Genomic DNA, 21,226 nt, shown 5'->3' on the forward strand with positions numbered 1-21,226 from the left:
TTAGCTCTGTACCTCATTTTCAAATTGGAATTGCATTGAATGTGTAGATTGCTTTTGGCAGGATGGCCGTTTTCACAAAGTTAATGCTAACAATCCATGAGCATGGGAGATATTTCCATCTTCTGATATTTTCTTTAATTTCTTCCTTCAGGGACTTGCTTTTTTTTTTTTTTTTTTTTTTTTTTTATTCTGAACAGGTCTTGCACTTGCTTCGTTATAGTCACAGCAAGGTGTTTTATGTTATTAGTGGCTATTGTGAAAGTTGTAGTTCCCCAAATTTCTTTCTCAGCCCTGTCTTTCTATACTGGAGGGCTACTGATTTTTTTCTGTGTTAATTTTGTATCCAGCCACTTTATTGAAGGTGTTTATTAGCTGAAGGAGTTCTCTGGCTGAATTTTTGGGGGTCACTCATGTATACTATCATCATCTGCACATAATGACACTTTGACTTCTTCCTTTCCAATTTGTATCCCATTGATGTACTTTAGTTGTCTCATTGCTCTAGCCAGGACTTCAAGTACTATGTTGAAGAGATATGGAGACAATGGGCAGCCTTGCCTTTTCTCTGATTTCAGTAGAATTGAATTAAGTTTCTCTCCATTTAGTTTAATGTTGGCTATAGGCTTGCTGCATACTGTTTTTACTATGTTTAGGTATGTGCCTTGTATCCCTGATATCTCTAAGACTTTAAACATGAACAGGCATTAGATTTTGTCAATTGCTTTCCGGCATCTAAGGAAATGATCCTGTGGATTTTCTCCTTCAGTTTGTTTATATGGTTGATCACATAGATGGATTTCCATATTTTGAACCATCCCTGCATACCTGGGATGAAGCCTACTTGGTCATAGTGGATGATAGCTTTTATGTGTTCTTGGATTATGTTTCCAAGTTTTTTTGTTTTGTTTTGTTTTGTTTTTAATATATTTACGTCACTGTTCCTAAAAGAGATAAATCTGAAATTCTCTCTCTCTCTTTTTTTTTTTTTTTTTTTTTTTTTTTTGTTGGGCCTTTGTGTGGTTTAGGCATCAAGGTGACTGTGGCTTCATAAAATGAGTTTGGTAATGTTTCTTCTGTTTCTATTTTGTGGAATAGTTTGAAGAGAACTAGAGTTAGCTCTTCTTTGAAGGTCTGGTAGAATTCTGTGCTGAATCCATCTGGCCCTGGGCTTTTTTTTAATAAGTGGAGAGTTTTGATGACAGCTTCTGTTTCCTTGGGGGATATAAGACTACTTAATCTGTTTACCTGATCTTGATTTAAATTTGGTAAATGGAATCTATCAAGAAAATTCTCCATGTCATTTAGATTTTCAAATTTTGTGGCATATAGGCTTTTGTAGTAACACCCAATTATTGTTTGAATTTCCTCAGTGTCTGTTCTTATGTCCCCCTTTTTGTTTCTGATTCTGCTGATTTGAATAGTTTCTTTCTGCATTTTAGTTAGTTTGGCCAAGGGATTGTCTATCTTGTTGATTTTCTCAAAAAAGCAGCCCATGGTATCACTGATTCTTTGTATTTTTTCTTTGTTTCTAGTTTATTGATTTCAGCCCTGAGTTTGATTATTTCCAGCTCTCTCCTCCTCTTGGGTGTGTCTGCTTCTTCTTCTTTTTCCTCTAGGGCTTTTATATTTGCCATTAAGTTGCTTGTATGAGATGTCTCAAACTCCTTTCAGGAGGCACTTATGAACTTTCCAGTTAGCACTGCTTTCATTGTGTCCCATAAGTTTGAGTAAGTTGTGCCTTCATTTTTATTGAATTTTAGGAAGTCTTTAAATATTTTTTATTTCTTCCCTGACCAAGCTTTCCTTGAGTAGAGAGTTGTTTACTTTCCTTGTGTATGTAGGCTTTTAGTTATTTTTATTGTTGTTGAGGTCTAGTATTAGGCCATGGCAGTGTAATAAAATTCAAGGTGTTATTTCAATCTTCATATATTTGTTGAGGATTGCTTTGTGCCAAACTATATAGTCAATTTTTGAGAAGGTCTATGAGGTGCTGAAAAGAAAGTATTGCTTTTCAGTTTGGGTTAAAAGAACAGGAAACAACTTAGGAACCTGCCATAGAGGGCTTCTAAAAGGCTCTACCCTGAAGACTATCAAAGCCGATGCTGAGACTTATGGCCAACTGTTGGGCAACGTGCAGAGAATCTTATGTAAGAAGTGCGAAATAGTAAGATCTGGAGAGGACAGGAACCCCACAAGGAGAGCAACAGAACCAGAAAATTTGAACACAGGGTTCTTCCCAGAGACTTATACTACAACCAAGTTCCAGGTATGGAGATAACCTAGAGCCCCTGCACAGATGTACTCCATGGCAGCTTAGTGTCCAAGTGGGTTCCATAGTAATGGGAAGAGGGACTGCCTGTGACATAATCTGATTGGCCTGTTCTTTGATCACTTCACCCTGAGGGGAGAGCAGCCTTACCAGCCACAGAAAATGACAATGCAGCCATTCCTGCTGTGATCTGATAGACTAAGATCAGAAGGAAGGAGAGGAGGACCTCCCCTATCAGTGGACTTGGGGAGGGGCATTCGTGAAGAAGGGGAAGGAAGGGTGGAACGAGGAGGGGAGGAGGGAGGACCTTATGGGGGGATACAAAGTGAATAAACTTTACTTAATAAAAATAAATAAATTTTTAAAAAGTTCTGTAGACATCTATTAGGTCCATTTGATTTAAGATCTCTGTGAGTGTCATTATTTCCCTATTTACCTTCTGTCTAGATGATCAGTCTCTTGGTGAGAGTGGAGTGTTGAAGTCTCCCACTATTAATGTGTTGGGATGATGTGTGATTTAAGCTTTAATAATGTTTCATTTACAAATGTATTTGCTCTTGTATTTGGGGCATAGATGTTCAGGATTGTGATGTTCTCCTGGTGGATTTTTCCTTTGATGAGAATGAAGTGTCCCTCATCTTTTTAAATTAATTTTGGTTGAAAGTCTATTTTATTAGATATTAGGATAACTACCCCAACTTGTTTTTTGGGTCTGTTGTTTTGAAAAACATCTTTCCAGCCCTTTCCTCTGAAGTAGTGTTTAGCTTTGTTTCAGAGGTGTGTTTCTTAGATGCAGCAGAATTGGATGCTTTTTCTGCAACCAATGTGATAGTCTGTGTCTCTTTCTTGGAGAGTTGAGTCCATTGTTGCTGATAGATAATAGTGAACAATGAGTGGTATTTCCTTTTATTATGGAGTTGTTGGTGGTGGTACTGTGTTTCAATGCTTGTTTTATCTTAATTCTTTGTTGTGATGTTATCCATATCCTGTGTTTTCTTGGGTGTAGTTGATTTGTTGGAGTTTTCCTTCTAGTGTCTTCTGCAGGGCTGGATTGCTGTGTAGATATTGTTTAAGTTTAGTTTTGTCATAGAATATTTTGTTTTCTCCATCTATGTTGATTGAAACTTTGCTGGGTATAGTAGCCTAGGTTGGCATCTGTGGTCTCTTAGTGTCTTCATGACATCTGCCCAAGACTTTCTGGCTTTCATTGTGTCTGTTGAGAAGTCTGATGTGATTCTGATAGGTCTACCTTTATATGTTACTTGGTCTTTTCCCTTGCTTCTTTTAATATTTTTTCTTTGTTCTGTAGAGTTAGTGTTTTGAATACTACATGACATGAGTTTCTTTTCTGGTCTAGTCTATTTGGTGTTCTGTAGACCTCTTGTATGTTTATGGACATCTCTTTCTTTAAGTTGGGAAAATTTTCTTCTATGATTTTCTTGAAAATATTTTCTGGACCTTGGAGCTTGAAATCTTTTCTGTCTATTCTTATTCTTCTTAGATTTTGTCTTTTTATGGCGTCCTTGATTTCTTGGATTTTTCGTGTTTGGAACTTTCCCGCTTTACTATCTCTTTGAGAGATGTATCCATTTCTGCAATTGTATCTTCAGTGCCTGAGAATCTCTCTTCCATTTCTTGTATTCTGTTGGTGATGTTTACCTTTGTGGTTTCTGATCTTTTCTCTAAGTTCCCCTGCTCCAGGGTTTGCTCTGTCTGTGTTTTCTCTCTACTTGTCCCTCTACATGTGCTTCTATATGTTTGACTGTATTTGCCTGTATTTCTTTGAGAGCTTTGTCTGTTTCCTCTTTATGAGCCTTTAATAAGTGGATACGCATAGATTTGAGCTTATTCTCTTGTGTTTCTGATGAATTAGCATATCTATTGATTTTGGGGGTTGCTGGTGTCCTGATGGTACCATGATGTCCTGATTTTTGTTGGATGTGTTCCTACACCAACCTCTAACCATCTCCTTATCCGTAAGCTTTGCTGTTTGTTCCTGGAGTTTGTACTTCAGACTGGGTCCGTCTGTCTGGAATATACTTTAGGAAGATGCACCCTTTGGTTCGAGAGTGGGTATTGGCGTTTCAGTTGTAGCTGAGGGAGGAAGTTCATAGGCACATGTACATAAGTTTTGGCGTGTGTGTGGAAGTGTGCCTTGAAGGACAGGGTGCTATAGCATGCAATTGCCTGGAAGGGTGGAGCTTAAGCACAGGAGGGGATGCAGGTGCTGGCGCTGTTCGCCCTGTGCAATGCTCATGCACAGGTGCCCTGAATACCTCAGTGGCCTACAGGCCTATTGTGCTGTCCTCCTGGTATTCAGATCTGTCTCCAGGAATTGTTTGCCTGGACTCCACTGGTAGACCCTCAGATCAGGGGCTTCAATGTTGAGAAAGCTGTCCCAACAATCCCTATATTGCTCACAGTGGGGGTGTGGGTGGGAGGGATCTGAATGTCTGGCTGCTAGCATAGAGGGATCCTGGATTTGTGGCTCTGCACACACTCACTTGAAGTTGCACTCACTTACGTGCAGGCATAATCGGAAAGGGGTTCCCTTTATTCTCTACTCTCAGGTTTGAGCCTGTAGGGGCAAATGAGAGTATAGGAGATCAGTCAGCTCGGTGGTGTCCACTGTTTGGCTGCCAGGCATGGAGACTTGTACTTGGGCTAGTTGCCTCTGCTGTTTTGGTCACTTAGCACAGAGGCTCCTGATTGGGTTAGCAGCAGACCTGGAAGGCCAGTATAGCTGCCCACCACAGCGACAGACCTGGGAGGCCAGCGTAGCTGCCCCTCCACAGCAACAGACCTAGCAGGCCTGCCTCTGCTGTCTCAGTCAAGGAGTTCTGAGGCTACTGCTTGGGGCAAGACTGCAGCCTCCTAGGAGCAGAGAGGGCTGTGCTTCGGGCAAGGAGAAGTGCAGGAGGAGTTGAATTTGCCACTCTCAAATGTCCAAGAGTGACCTGGATCCAAATTGACCTAGTTCACGGGTTTTCCCCTCTTGCCCAGGAAGCCTCAATGTTGATGTTCTGGGTTCAGATGCCCCTCCACTCACCAATTTCGGAATTTTGGATCCTGTGCCCCTCAGATATGGTGTGCGCTGGTCACTGCCATTTTGGACTCTCCTGGGCTTTCTAATCTTACATTTCAGTGTACACATTATGAACATTTTCTGGTGTTATTTATCTGCTATTAATTTTATATTTTCAGAACAGAGAAGAGAAAATGAACTGGAGAAAATCCTAAACAACTTCTGTCGAGAGTACCACACTTTGAAAAAATCAAATCTCTGTAAATTAAAATTTGTTACAAAATAAGTCAATAGAGTGTGATGCCCTCAAAGATTACCTGGAGTTTCTCAACAGAGAAACCAAGCTTGTTCTAGATTGCTTAAAGCCCACAGGTATGGAGGAGATTGTGAATACAGAACTACATTATTCAATATTGTTTCTTTCCCAGAAGCTTTGAAGTCCGATTAGCAGCTTATGATGCTGGTAATCTCAGGGTTAATGGTTTGGGGATTTTCTTATTTTATGTAGGAGTCCATAACTCAGTAGCTGTTCTGACTCTTACTGTTCCCAGGATATGGAATCACAAGTCGGAACAACTGAAAGTCAGGTCCTTGTGGTTTATGGGAAAATGAGTTTCCGCCTTTGTTACTGACAGAGCATGGACGTTTCCAGTCAGAGTGTATTTACCAAATATTTGGGCTAAAATGGTCTCAGGGCATTAACATGAATCCAGTCACAAAAAATAAGTGCACACATGGGTGTATTCCTCTCTCTCTCTCTCTCTCTCTCTCTCTCTCTCTCTCTCTCTCTCTGTGTGTGTGTGTGTCTTCTGGTTCTGTGTGAGTGACGGCTGCTTGTGATCAAGGTATTCTTCATGCCGTGCACACGGGAGCTTCCACATGGTGTCTATAATGTGCAAATCTGTTCGTGATGCTGTTAGGATGTTGAAAAGATGAAAATGGAAGTGTGAAGAGGAACCTCTTTTATTTTTGCATCTTGATGTTTATCTTCAACTGACACAGTTTATCAATCATTATTAAATACATGTTAAGGATTTAGAGGTCACAAAGAGCTTTTACACATGATCTCATTCTGCTGTGTTAGTAGGAGTTAATGATCCTTATTACTCATGTTCTCGTACATCTTATACCTGCTACAGAATAAGATATGAGACAGGAGAAGAAAAAGCTGCAAAAATCCTTGAATATTCCAGACTCAATGTTTTGTGTCATCACTGTAAAATAACTTTACCATCTGCAAATCATGCTGTAATCCCTTTGGCCAGCAGGGTGAGGTAGGAAGGTCACAAATTTGAGGATAATCTGGAAAGCCCAGCAAATTGGAGGTTAGCCTGAGCTACACAGTGATATCCCTTCACAGAAAAACAAAGGTTGGAGATAAAGTTTGTTATTAGATCTTGTCCATCCCTAACCATTCACTACAAACAAACAAACAAACAAACAAAAATTATATTGATGTGTTTTTGCTACACAAAATGCAAGCATTTTAACATAATCAACTTGATACATTTGGGAACACAGGAATACTCTTGAAGGTATCACCACATTCACAAGAAAATACTATCACAATTAAAAACTTCTTTTTTTGTGTGTGTCTGTTAAGGTAAGAGAATTTAGCAGAGTTCACATCACACTCCATGTGCACAGTAGCATAGGACCCCTGTGGGCACAGTGCGTTACTGCAGACGGAATTCTCAGTGTACCTGCCTTTGTGCAGAAAGTGCTCATTCCCCGTCCCTCAGCCCCTGGTGTTTCTCAAGCCTCTGCTTCTTAGAGTTGGTCTCTGTTGGAAACCCTGTCTAAGTGGAATCAAAAGAATGGTCCTGAGCCTGTGTGTTTAACTTCACACACTATTATCCAATTCATCCATGCTTCCCTGGCAGCCTTTCTTACAGGCTTCTGAGAAAGGGAGGAGATTGCCAAGACCCTGCTGTCTCTTTGGTAATGATTCTGCTACTATTTTAGTTTTTCAGTATCATCTAGAAAAACATAAGCTGCAGGAAACTCTACGCAACCTCCGTTATAACTACAGCAATGTGCAAAATGACTGCAACGTAAAGGAAGAGAAGCTGAGAAATAAGTCTAGAGAGTGTGATGACCTCAAAGATGAGCTGGACTCCCTCAAGAGAGAGAGGAACAGATGCTATGGGAACACCAAGACTGTTTTAGATTTTTCACAGTACAGAGGTATGGAGAGGACTGTGAATTCAGAATTGCGTTATTTTGTATTGTTTCTTCTCCATAAATTTTGAAGTCCAGTCAGCAGCATACAATTCTGATGATCTCTGGGTTAATAGTTTGGGGTTTCCTTATCTCTTGTAGGGGCCTAGAAAATTGGAAATCCCTTACTAGATTAGGAGACTCTTCTAGTTTTTGGAACTCAATGGCAATTCTGGCTTCCCTACTGTTCCCAAGATGTAGAATCACAAGTCAGCACAGTTGACAATTCAGTGGTTTTGTGGGAAAATATGAGTTTCCACCTTTGTTACTGACAGAATATGGAAGTTTTTAGTGAAAGCATATCTACCAAATTTTTAGGCTAAGGTGTAGTTAGAGCATTTACATGGACACAGTCATAGAAATAACTGGGTATGTGTTTTCCTTCTGAACTGTAATGAGAGTGTTGGCCTGTTTGTGACAAAGGGGTCCTCTCTGCAGTGCATATGAGAGCTTCATCATGCTTTCCACACTCTGACATCCTGTCAGTGACACAGTGAATGAGTCTGGAAAAATGTTACAAGGAAACATTCTTGCTCTTCTTATGACTGGCTATGTTTAAATGACCTTATCACTTAAATGATCTTATCATTCACTAGTAAACATTTTTCAGGACTTAGAGTTTACAAAGAGCTCCTGCAGGTGGTCTCACTGGGCTGTGATAGAAGGGTGTGTCAATCCTCATTATGCGAGGACTAAGTTTTAAAACTGCTACATCATAAAATATGTTACAGAAAAAGAAAAAGTTACCCAAAAATCTTTGAAGTGTTTCAGACGCTCAGAAAATGTTTTGTGTCATTATTTTAACATGACTTCATCATCTGTAATTGGTAACGTAACGCTGGAATCCCCGTGATTATAAATTTGAGGACAATCTGGACATCTGAGCACATTCCAGGCCAGCCTGAGCTACACGGTGATACCTCTTCACAGAAAAGCAGAAGTTGGAGATAAAGTTTGGCAATAGAGCACAGCCATTGCAGCACCTCACTAAACAAAACAATCATATTGACAATGATTGACAATCATTATTGCTACACAACCCCCACACATTTTACTCTATTCAACTTGACACATGGGTATGTGGGCATGTCCTTGAAGGCCTCAAAACAGTCAGGAGGACAGACTCTCATCATCTAAAGCTCCTCTGTGTGCCTCATTTAACAGAGCCCACAGCACACTCCAAGTGCACTGTAGCATATGGGCCCCTGTGGACACAGTGCATTACTGCAGATCCAAGTTCTGTCCTTCAAGTAACTGCTTCTGAGCAGCTAGTTCTGGTACCCTGCCCTCCAACCCCTGGGAGCTCACAAGTTCCTGCTTCTTAGCATTGGGCTATGTTAGATATCTCATGGGTGGAGTCAGAAAGGACAGTGTGAGCCTGGTTTGTTTCACTTTGCACAGTATCCTCAAGTTCATCCATGTTGGTCACATAGGTCAGCATCTCTCTTTGGGGGCTTGGGTGTGAGGCATGGTTTCATTCTGTAGCCCAGGCTATATAGCTAAGGCTGGCATGGAAGTCACCACTTAGCCTAGGCTGGCCTCAACCTTGTGGTGATTCTCCTGCCTCACTCTTTGGAGGGCTCAGGTTACAGTTATAAGTCATCACGCCCAGCTGATTTATTTCTTTTTAAAGGATAACTAGTAATCTTCTGAGTGCATGTGATACATTTTCTCTACTGATTCATCCACAAAGGACACTCAGGTTGTTTCCATGTCTCCACTGTGATAAACAATGCTGCCTAGTGCACTGGTGTTCAGGGGCCTCTCAGCATTCTAGAATCTCAGCTTCTGAGAGCTGCGAGATTTTATGTAGTTACAGATGTTCCATAGCTACATTGCTGTGATAACAGAATAACAGAAATAACAGAAAATAAGAAGCCATTTGCTTTTCCTGTTGTAGGCAAATGTGCTGAAGGACGCTGGTTCTGCTGTGGCTTAAAATGTTATTATATCACCATGGAAAATAAACACTGGAATGGATGTAAACAGACCTGCCAGGATTGCAGCTTATCCCTCTTGAAGATAGATGATGACAGTGAAATGGTACGGTAGACAATTACTTGCCCCTTTATTCTCTTAGACTCTCCCGCTCTAGCTCTTGGGTAGTGAGATACTAAACCCTGGCATTTTTAATTTTGAAAGAGAGACCTTTATGGTTGTCTATTGTTTTCCTATAATGTGAACAAAACTGTGCAGGGAGAATGTCCCAGGCGACTTCCTCCTGCTCCACACTTAGTGCCAGGACACGGGGTCTGTTAAGAGGAGATTTGTTACTGCAGGGATAGTGTGTCCTTCAGTCTTCTCCCTTTCTTGGGGGTCTGCAAGAAAGTCCCTCAGGGAAGCCTGGCTTTCGATGATGGAGCTTACCCCTCTGGTATAGCACATCATGTGACTGACAGTTCTTATCTCCATGGAGTGCTAACTAAATCCCCAGAGGCCACTGTCTCGAATTTGCTCTTTGGAACCCAGAAGTGAGACTGTCAGAGATGAGTAACTGGATGACAAAGAGAAAGTAGTTGCCCTCTGGGACTAACTGGAAAATGGAAATGATATGAAAATCATGGAAATGAGTGATATTACCAGTTACCCTCATGGTGGTTTTCACTGAAACTGTCTGAAATATTTACTTCCTATTTTTCTTACATTTCGTAACAAGATATCTATCTTTAGAAATGAATACTGAAAAGAAAATAAATTTGCCAAGATGGTGATATTTTCTATTTAAGTTATTACAAAAAAAACTCTTCAAATATAGACTTTTTTCTAGCGAAATTATTACAAGATCACCTTGAAAACTTTGTTACTCAGAACATAGTTCAATATTTGTACACCAACTGAATACATATTTAAACAACAACATAAAATGATTTTAATGTCAAATAATAATATAATCTTCCATTTGAAACAGCATGCATAATTAAATTTAAACCCACATTTTAAAATATATTCAGTAACCTAATTAGACATTATGTCATTCAGATGTCTCATGTAAGACATTCTAAATACCACCAAATATCTGTCCATCTCCTCCTCAAGCTCTGTCACTTCTGAATCTTAACAAGAGAGAGGCTTTCTACTGCAACATGGAGCTTAATGCATAGATTTTCACAGAGGATTTTTTTTAATCTCATAAGTTTTCTTTGATGAAAGGACATTACACACATATGAACACTTCTACATGCTTCCGTAGTCTTTGAACAAGTTAAATAATTTTAAATTTGAAATAATTTCACATTTGAACAATTTCACCAAGTTTCAGAAATTGTTTATTGATCCATGCATGCAGTGTGCATTTATGAGCCTTAAGGTGGAATATTGTGAGATCAAGCATAGCCTTGTTTGCATAGTGAGAGTTGCTCTGAGAAGCACAGTCACAGATCATGTCATGAACCCAGCCTCTCAGGATACCCGAGGTTTTGTCTTTAAATAACTTATTAAAGTGACATCAGTTTGATATCCATAGGCTTCTAGTGGAGAGTCACTTCAGAAAATGAGCTTGGTGGAACTTAGCATTGGGAGGACAGGACATAGGAATGCTGGGACCTTTTCCTGGTTGATCTTTATCTCATCAAAAAACAGAAACTTTATCATAAAGGTATATTGTTGCCTCCACAGAGGTTCCTTCAGCTCCAGATTTATCCAGACAATTACTGGATTGGATTCTCATATGATTCAACAAAAAATAAATGGAAATGGATTGACAATGGCCAATCTAAACTGTGAGTTTCTGGAAACCTTCACACTGGGACAGGGGTGGTGAGGATTGTGTGCAAAGGCTTCTTTTCCCATTCACATGGGTTTCCTCATTTTTTATGGGGCTCATGGTAAGAACAAGATGCGTAAGGCAGTGTCTCAGCAAGTGTTACACAGGGAAGATGTATGATCAAGGCGCTGACTAAAAGTGGCTTAATACTTCGTACATCTCAGGATTGTGTGTGCTAGATGCACAAGGCACAAATCAACAATTCAAGATGATGTAAAGTGACTAAATCATCATGACAGATACAATGAGGATGAGTGTCTCAAACTTTCATTTGACTTTTTACTGTAGTTTGCTTACACAGTTGCTTGTTATTTATAAATATAAGAGCAAATTTATACACACACACATCTATCTATCTATCTATCTATCTATCTATCTATCTATCTATCTTCTTTCTATTTCCTGGTGTTGTGTTGTATAAACTCCAATATTGAAGAAAAATGTTGACTGACTACCTTATTAATAATATTTATTTTTCTTGAGTATCTCATATATATATAAAGTATAATCATATTGTTCCTTACTACCCCCAAAATTTCCTCTGCATCAGTTCTAACATATGCCCTGCTGATAAAAACAAAACAAAAACAAACAAACAAACAAAAAAACCCACACGCAAACAAAATCTCAATCTCTTGATTTTGCCAATAAAGACTTAGGATCCAGATTTTGGGGTGAAAACCTACAGCTCAGAGAGGCAGAGAAAGCACTCAGCTGATCGTCTTATTCAACCAACATCCCATAAGGAAAAAGCTGAAAACTAAAAGCTAAAAGCCAACATCTTGATAGCTCAACTGACAGCTGAGGAGAAAAAAGCCAAAAGCCCTTTCTTCTTATCCACTCTGTCTTAAATACGCCCTATCAGTGGAGTTGGAAAGGGGCAGGGTGGAGATAAAGGAGGGAGGGTGGGATTGGGAGGGAATGAGGGAGCAGGATAAAGCTGGGATACAGAGTTAATAAAATATAACTGATAAGAAAAAAATAAAATTAAAAAAAAAAAAGACTTAGAGAGATGCAAAAAAAAAAAAAAAAAAAAAAAACCCTTTTCTCAATGTCCCTCACTTCTGTTTAATCCCTTCCAGGTGGTTTCTTTCTCTGCCTCTTGACCTAGGTATTTAGCTCTTGGATTAAAGGTTTGTGCTAGGCTAAAACACCCACAACTAGAAACAGGGTTTTACAGTTCACAGTCTCAGGGTTCACAATGAGATCAAATATCCTGATGCGTCTAAAACAAAAAGGGGGAACTGTAGAGAGCTGCGGAATTCTATGCCTTAAAGATGGAGCTGGTTTCCGCCTTCCACCTTCCCGATGGTGAGTGCTCTCTGTCATGAACAACTCCACATTTGGCTAAGGCTGAGGATCTGGCTTGCTTCCATGTATGTGGACCTATCTGCATTGCCCACGTGGCACGCTGGGGTTGGCTACCCAGAGGTTATTTAAGCTGTGGTCTGGCTTTCCTCAGGGTCAGATGATTGTTCAAGGTTCCTGAGTAAACTGCATTGAAAAAAAAAAAAACAAATATCCTGCAACAGTGCCCCTCTAACTCGGGTCTTCTTAATTAACTGGATGTAGGCTGTCTACTGGAGCAAGAAAACCCAGCATGGACCACACCCTCAATAAAGAATGAATCTTCCTTTTCTAGCAGCTGTCGCCTACCAACAGTGACTTCTCATGATGGAGAGAACCCTTCTTCATCTTTGCAGAAATTTCATCTTGTCTAGAAGGCTGCATTTCACAGAGCTTTTCCCCTTCTCTGGTTTTTACATTCTTTCTGTTTCTTCTTTCTTGATATTCCCTGAGTCTTGCCTTTGGTTTGGTGGTAAGGGGTGTTAATGTAGATGCCTCTTTTGGAGCTAAGCGCATATTTGCTTCTCCTAAGCCCTTGGACCAATTCTGCCACACTCCACAGACCACCACCCAAAGAAGCTTCTCTGATGGAGGATAAGAGCAGCACAGGCCTATTTATATTTATAAATATAAATATTAAAAATGCAATTTGACTACCAGCCACTTAGCAAAGTGATTGTAGCAAAGGGACTGTAGGGCTTATGACCTCCCTAAGCATGGACTTTTGATTTGGATTACAACACCAAACATGATTTTTCTTACGTGGTAAAGGCCTCAATTCCAATAAGAAAGAAGTTACTTACTCTATAACAAGTGTGCCACTGGGCATAGCTTGCCAAGCAGGTCAGTGTTGTGCAGGTCACTGCAGATTCCAATTCTGGGTTAGGATGACTCATATCTTTTTCTGCCCTGCAGCCTGCAAAGCACCTTCTGACCCTTTGAGAGTCAGCCCAGGGGAGGATGTTTCCTGATTGACTTGAGACTGCTTTCTCTATGTTCCAACATCCAACTGTGTGGTGTCTTTGGCAGTAGGATCTTACCGTGTAGTTATGATGGGAACCAAGGGCAGTGGCAAAAGCCTGTGCTGTGTTCATGATCTCTGTGGTCTCTCTTACTAGGAACTCCTCTGGATGTATCCCTTGCCTTGAACCTTGATTTTCTTTTAGTAACTTATATCTTCTGTGATTGAAACTCTTTTTTTAAAGTTAAAATTTTTTAATTTTAATTTAATTTGATTTTTAATTACACTTTACTTACTTTGTATCCTCCCCCCCAGTTCCCTCCCTTCTCCCCTCCTGACCCCTCCCTTCCTCCTCTTTTTCTACGTATGCCCCTCCCCAAGTCCACTGGTAGGGGGGTTCTGCTTTTCTTTTCTTTTTTCTTTTTTTGGCTGATGAAATCACAAAACTTTAATGTAAACAGCTGGTCAGGTTCTTCTTGGTAGGCCAGTGCAGTGTGTTTCACATCCATGTGCACAAGGGATTGCCAAGAAGGTATGGAAACTGCTTCCTAAACTATTGGGACTGATAAATCTTCCTCCCCCAAATATCGTGTAAACCGGGTTTTGTCAGCATTGCAAAGGTAGAGAAACACTGCTGTATACTATTCCTAGACCATTTTTAAAGTGACAGAATTGCAGAAAGTGGACAATGATTTAGTGGTTGACAGAGTTTAGAGGGGGTATGGTTGGCAAGGAAATGGGTGTAGCCCCAAATGGGCAGCAGGATGGACCCTGTTCTGATGGCAATCTGCAGCTTGACAGCATGAGCAGCAATCTCAAAGTCAAGATATTGCACTGTAGCTCAGGACTGATGACCATTGGTGGCAAAGTGAGCAAAGTACTTTGGCTTTCTCTAGATTACGTCTTACATAATTGAGAACTGAGTTATGTTTTAAGTTTACTTTCTAAAAGGTTGGGACCGGAAGAAATCCTAGCATCCCTGATACCAACCATCAAGCTTGAAGGCCAAGTGCACGAGCCCTCAGGAACGACAGAAGCAAGCATCCTGGTTCCAAGATTTACTAAGCTTCTCAGGGAACTAGAATGGACATAATCCTTTGATAAGCCCACTTCCCCAAGGTGTCCACATTGGACACGAGAGGTGCTCCATGGAAGCCCGTGTGTCCATCTTAGGTGCAGGCCAATCAGCTTATGTCAGAGGCAGTCCCTCTTCCCATTACCATGGAACCCACTTGGACACTGAACTGCCATGGGCTACATCTGTGCAGGGGTTCTAGGTTATCTTCATGCATGGTACTTGGTTGGAGTATGAGTCTCAGGAAGGACCCCTTTGTTCAAAGTTTTGGTTCTGTTGCTCTCCTTGTGGAGTTCCTGTCCTCCAGATCTTACTATTTCCCAATTCATTCATAAGATTCCCTGCATTCTGCCCAAAGTTTGGCCATGAGTCTCAACATCTGCTTTTTATCTCTGAAATTACATGTTTTCCTAGAATATATTTTGATCAGATTTCCCTTCCCCCTAAATACTCCTGGTTCCTCCCACCTTCCTACCCACTCAACTTCATGTAATTTTTCTCTCTCCCAAAAAGAATAAGACAAAAATAGAAAAATAAATCAAGCAAGCAAGGAAACAAACAAAAATCCCAGTAAGACAGAAAATTTCCCCAAAGCAAACAAGGACACAAACAAACAAACAAACAAACAAACTCTAAAACACCAAGAAAACATGGAGCTTGTTTTGTGTTGGTCAACCAATAACTAGTCAATTACTAACTAGTCAATTACTAACAATTAGCTAGTTTACATAAAGCCTTTTATACATCCTTAGTTTGGCTAATCCATCCTTTACTCTCTCCTGTCCCTTATTTTCCAGTACTCATCTGTTTTGCCCTTTAATCCTCTAAATCCTCCCTCTGCCTTCCTATCATATATTTATCATTTTTCTTAGTATTCATATTTTCAGAAATACAAATTTTTTTTAAAAAAAGTCCCCTAATACTTCTGTGTTTGTCTTTAATAAGTTTGCTTGGTACTTGAATTTTAAGTTGATTTTCATATCATTTAAAAATTAATTTAATTTTCATTACTTTTGTTGTTATTTTGAGATAGGGATTCATGTCACCCAGGCTGCCCTTGAACTCCTGGCACTACTGTCTCTATCTCTCTGGAGTTGGGATTACAGGCAAGTATGTCTTTCCTGATTTTTATCCCTTAAACGATGTCAGTAATAACTATTTTACGTCTGTTAGATGGTAACCCTACTGTCTGTATTTTTGTGGGTTTCATGTACTGTTCCTGCTCTCTTATGTTCACGATGTAATTTTCCAGTGGTAGTCACTGAGTTTCGTCCTCAGCAGCTGCAGAAACTCTCTGAGGCGCGGTATCCACAGAGATAACTTCCTCAGGAAACTTTCATTCAGTGCTTGCTGTCCTGGCAGGTCTGGGTTGCTTCTTTCAATGTGGGTGTGGACAGCGAGTTTCCAAATAGGCAGGAAAATAACTTCCTCTCTTTCCTCTGATGACACTCTCAAGAAGGCTGTCCCAGAGGTGGCCAGAGGACAGACAGCCTTATAAGATATGCTAACATATTCTAATCAGTGAAAGTATTAGTACTGCTATTGATTTTGTTTTTTCGCTAGCTATGAAGTACAATTTCATACAGACTATCCCTAGTCTTCCTGGCTTTATCTCCCAAGCACTGAGATTTCTGGTATTTGCCATCATGAACTGGCCACAGAGTTAACAACTTCCTTTATAGCCTACGTACGGCATCATACAGAGTCAGAGATGGGCAGGGGTAACATTTAGTGAGGTGCCAGGAGCTGACTAGGCTACAGAACTCTTCCTGGATGGTGGTGCCGATTGTATGGCCAGATCTGAGGTTTCACTGAGGAAACTCAGTGGTCAGAAGGTTTCTGTGGCCACCACAAGCATTTTCTCCAGTGAGCAGATGCAGAAGCTTGATCACCTGCTTACAGGGTAAGATTCTAATAAACCCTGTGAGCAGCTGTGAGCCTAAACTTGTGCTTCTTGGGTAGAGCTGTGGTGGGCGTCACTATGGTGGTAAAGTGAAGATCTCATGATGCAGAATATGTGCTTCATGTGTATCATGAACAGTTAGTGTCTGCTGGATCCTGTTCCTCTTTGCCCGTGTTCAACACTCATGTTTGATTGGTTGGACCCGTGACCCTATCTCATGGCTGGTTAAGGTGTATGCTCATTCCTGCTGTATCTCTCCTCTCCTGTCTGTGGGTCATTTGCTTTCACTTATCTTCCTTGGTTTTTTCTGTAGTAAATCTAAATGCTCCATTTCTCCCTGGTTTAAATGCAAGATTAACGAAAGGTGAACTTTTGTTAGACTTTATCTCTATGCCATTTCTGCCCCCATGGAGTCTGGTGGATATCATTCTCTTTCTGGTGTTTTTTGACATAGATTCTCATCAGATTAGCCTGTTTCAAGCTCACTGTTATTTCCCAAACCTGCCTTGAATTCCTGATCCTCCTAGATTCATATTTAGTATTTGAATAACCATTTTATAAAGCTTTACTATTCATCTTGCCCTATTAGGAGAGAGATTGTCTGCCATGCTCTGCTGATCCCCTGAAGTCTCTCAGAATCCTGAATGTTCAGAAGTGCATTGAATAAGGCTTTAATTATCAGTTAATATTTAATCAGGGTCCCCCTACATCCACTAGTCTGACCTGGTTTATAATCCTTCTAACTCAGCCTCCCAAACGGTGAGGTTATAGGCCTGCCTCCCCTTTCCTACTGTTTTATTTTTTAATCAACGTTTTAAATTAATTTTTTTTCTGGGAAGGTAGTTGTGGCATTAACACACCATTCTGCAGAGTTGGCAGTTGTGTTACATGCAGGGAAGTCAGTGGATCATCATGTTTCAGTGAAGTCCCATTAGCTCTGAGTTGGGGGAAGAGAGAGGAGATCAACAACAGCAGTCACATCCTTTCTTCTGTGCTTGAATTTTAAACCTTTCTTTTTTCCTTAAAACAGGGGCATATCAGACCTTGTCCATGTACCACATAACATATTTTTAACTGCCTTTATTGCAGAAAGCATTAAAGGAAACGCATTTTAATATAAAATTATCCCTTAGCAATACTGAAAATTAATTTAACTTGCTAATGAGTAAAAGAGGATTTAAGTTTTGATTAAAAGACCATTTTTATTTCATTTATTTTTGTGTGTTATGCATACACATTTGCACGTACATTACACAGCACCAATACTCACAGGAGAGTTAAAGAATTATTACTCTTCTACTGTGTGTTATCTCAAGTCTGAACTCAGGTTGTCCGGTTTGGTGGTGGTACACACCACCAACTGACCCCTGTTACTGGCGGCCCAAGATCATTTTTTATGGGTTTCAAGAAAATGAGTATCTTTTATTGGTATGCTTAGGATTAATTCCATACTCCTTACAATTTTTGTCAATAAACCTTGCTTTAAACATCTTGTCCTTCATCAATATAAGCTTCAAATTGAAATAACTTCCCGTTATAGTTTTTGAGTGATTTAACAGTAGTGAAATCACTACGTAAGAGGAGAGGCAGTGCGTTTTTCAGTTTCACAGACACATATAGTGATGACTGTGGTAAAGCCCACTCCTGTGTCTTTGATAAGACAATAGACAAATTCCCTGGTTCAGTGTGCAGTGTGCAGGAAAGGTAAAAAGTCAATGTTTTGTCATCTTTGTTGGTGTCCTGTGATGATTTGTGAAAACTTAGTGACCAAATTTTTTAACTGCAGGACTCAATCCATTGTGTAACAGGGTACAAACAGGGTGATAAGCTGGAAGGGAAGAAATGCTCCTCTGAAAGTTGACTTAACCCAGCAGGAGCCATCTTTCTTCCTGGTACACAGTGAAGCTTGTGTCTGTAGAATGGATGCCTTTGCTCCAAGCACTGAGCAAATAGTCTGTTTCCCAGATGACAATAGCTAACTGTGATAAATGGCATATGCTTCATCATCACGAAGATAAAGCATTTTACTATCTCATTGCTCTTACAATACACTTAAGAACTAGGAAACCGTGGGGCTCAGCCGGCAGGTGACAAACTCAACTACAATCTGGGCCCAGAGCCTGCGCTTTGAGTCAGTCCACCTCAACATCTGCCCCATCCTTGAGCTCCGGCAGCATGTAAAGCAGCCAGTCATGCATAACTAGAGCCGCAGGATCACTATGATTCTGGCAACCAAGTTTATCCTTCTCTCCCCAAGTTGCTTTGTTCAGGATGTTTCGTCATAGCAACAGAAACCCCCAAATCCAAACAGGGTCATTTTGTTACCTTCCAAAGTTTTTTCTGCTCCTTGCCCCTCACCTGTCCCTGGGAAAGCAGACATGTGCTCTTTTCTATTATCAATGAGTATGGCCTAGTCCAAAGTATCATATATTATGCATAGATTTGTGATTGGCTTTGTATTTCTCTGCTTCTTTCACTGTTAGAATTATCATCATTACTGGTTTTTAGCTAACTAAAGCTCTTTTTCAGAGACCAACAGTTCATTCTTCTTGCTGTAAAGCGCTTTTGAATTACACAAATATTCCACAATACTTCTCCACTCACATGCGAGCATATGGTGTGTTTCTAGTTTTGACAGTTATGAAAGTTGTCATGTCAATTCGTGTGCATGTCACTGTGTGAACACACATTTCATTTCTTTTAGTAATTATCTTTTGTCGACAGCCAGTATCTGCTGAGATCTTTCTTCCCTCGCCCACGTTGTGCATACACACAATTTTCTGACTGTCCCCAAGAGCATATCTCATGGCTGACTAATGCAAATATTTATTACTAATGTATCCTACCTGTTCTGTCTATGCTCTGCCTACAAGCCACTTTGTTTCATTTTTCTTTCTTGTTTCTTTTACTTTCTGTATATTAGAATATTCTATTTCTCCCCATCTTAAATCCAAGATTCAAAGAAAGTGTTTTATTTTGCTAAAGACTGATCCCTTTTAGATCTCAGTCTCATGTGGGTTTGATGGATTTCATTTTCTTTCTTTACTTTTCAGACAGAGTTTCATTAACCCAGACTAGCCTCAAACTCCCTATACATTTTGAAGGTTAGCCTTGAACTGTGATCCTTCTACTTTCATGTCCTAAATACTGGGACTGATTGTGCCCACTGTGGCTGGCTGGATTCATTGTTGAGGATCTCCATTTTGTGTGCATTATTTAGTCAGCTTCCTCTGACTATTTGGGGACAATAATTCTAGTGCTTCCCTGATTGTCAGAGGTTCGTTCCTGTTCCTGCTAACACTTCAGTCTCAGTAGAAATCTGATTTTTGTTTTTTTATACAAAAAAATATTAAGTACTATATGACTTCTGGTTTTGCTACGTAGCCCAGGCTGGCCCAGAGCACACAGTCCTTCTATTTCAGCTTATATGCTAAAATGCTCTGTATTTTAATTTAATTTTTATTTTGCAACATTTAATATTTTAACAGAAGATAAACTGTGGCCTCTAATACAGCATCCTACAGAAATCAGAGTTTTACTGCATACAGGGGATTCAGGAGATTACCATGTTTCACTGAAGACCCATTAGCTATGATGTGGAGAAGGAAGAAAGGGAAAACAGTCCAAAACATGAGTTACAGCCTTCATCTCTGATTGCATTTCTAATATTCCCTTTCTCCCTAAAACACAAGACTATAAGGCCTTGTTCTGTGTGCCACACACCTCTGTTTTTACTTTTACTCTAGCATTTTCATTGATAAAGTATAAATGGGAAAGCAGATGTGTAGCGTGAAATAATTTCTTGGAAATACTGAAAATCTGCTCTACCTGCTGACCAAAAATGTGAGTGTGAAGTAAGGTGGAGATTTTGTTGTGATCAAGAGACCATTTCTGTTTATTGGGCTTAGAGAAAAGAAAACATTTTTTTGATGAACTTATGATTAATCATTTTATAGTCTGTGTATGATGGCCAATAGGATCCTTAAAGTCATGACATTTCAGTGACTGCTCTGCATTAAACAGTTGTCCATTGTTGTTTTTTCTCTTCAGTGCCTTGAACAACCCGAGTTACCACCGTAAGATCGGAGGATGTGTATTTCTATCTAAAACAAGACTAGAGGTTGAGCAATGTGGGAGATCCTACCCCTGCATTTGTGAGAAGAGACTGGACAAATTCCATGATTCGCTCTCTAAGAATACTTAAAGGTAAACATGAATTGTGCTGATCCTCATTTCGTTCCTGTAATAATTTGTGACTCCTTACAAACAAATGTTTTGATCACAGGACCTTGTCTGCTGTGCAGAGATACAAGCTGGCAGAGGCTGGGAGTGTCCTCTGGAATCTGACTTCACAGAGCAGAGTCTGTCTTCCTTCCTTGTGGAGACAGTACAGACCTTCTCTGATGCATGGACATTCCATAGGACTGAGGAATATGCTCTAGCTACTTAAATTCCTTAGAACTTAATAAAGAACCTTAATAAGCAGCCTGAACATTTCATTATTAATAGAATAAATCATCTTAATTGAAAGCACAATTAAGGCCTAGAAATAGTTGTAGGCTCTGATTTCTCATTTGTTGGCTGATTACTATTTTGTGTAGGTTTGTTTTTTGTTTCATGTAGAAGTTTTCCTCATTCATTGTTATAAATTTTTTGCCAGAAA

General features: G+C 40.0%; 1 protein-coding gene across 1 annotated transcript in view; it reads left to right on the forward strand.

Moving 5' to 3' along the window:
- LOC110564294 (uncharacterized) overlaps positions 1-20,767 on the forward strand; it is a 52,238-nt gene extending 31,471 nt beyond the window's left edge. The window contains exons 10-16 of the mRNA XM_060383416.1: positions 5,723-5,757; positions 7,260-7,481; positions 9,415-9,557; positions 11,130-11,233; positions 17,880-17,991; positions 18,104-18,267; positions 20,614-20,767. Of these exons, the coding sequence (XP_060239399.1) occupies positions 5,723-5,757; positions 7,260-7,481; positions 9,415-9,557; positions 11,130-11,233; positions 17,880-17,991; positions 18,104-18,267; positions 20,614-20,767 (934 nt within the window). The remainder of the gene's footprint in view (positions 1-5,722; positions 5,758-7,259; positions 7,482-9,414; positions 9,558-11,129; positions 11,234-17,879; positions 17,992-18,103; positions 18,268-20,613) is intronic.
- Positions 20,768-21,226: the final 459 nt, after the last annotated feature.

The sequence above is a fragment of the Meriones unguiculatus genome, chromosome 5 (genome assembly GCF_030254825.1).
Source record: "Meriones unguiculatus strain TT.TT164.6M chromosome 5, Bangor_MerUng_6.1, whole genome shotgun sequence".
Taxonomy (NCBI): Eukaryota; Metazoa; Chordata; class Mammalia; order Rodentia; family Muridae; genus Meriones; species Meriones unguiculatus.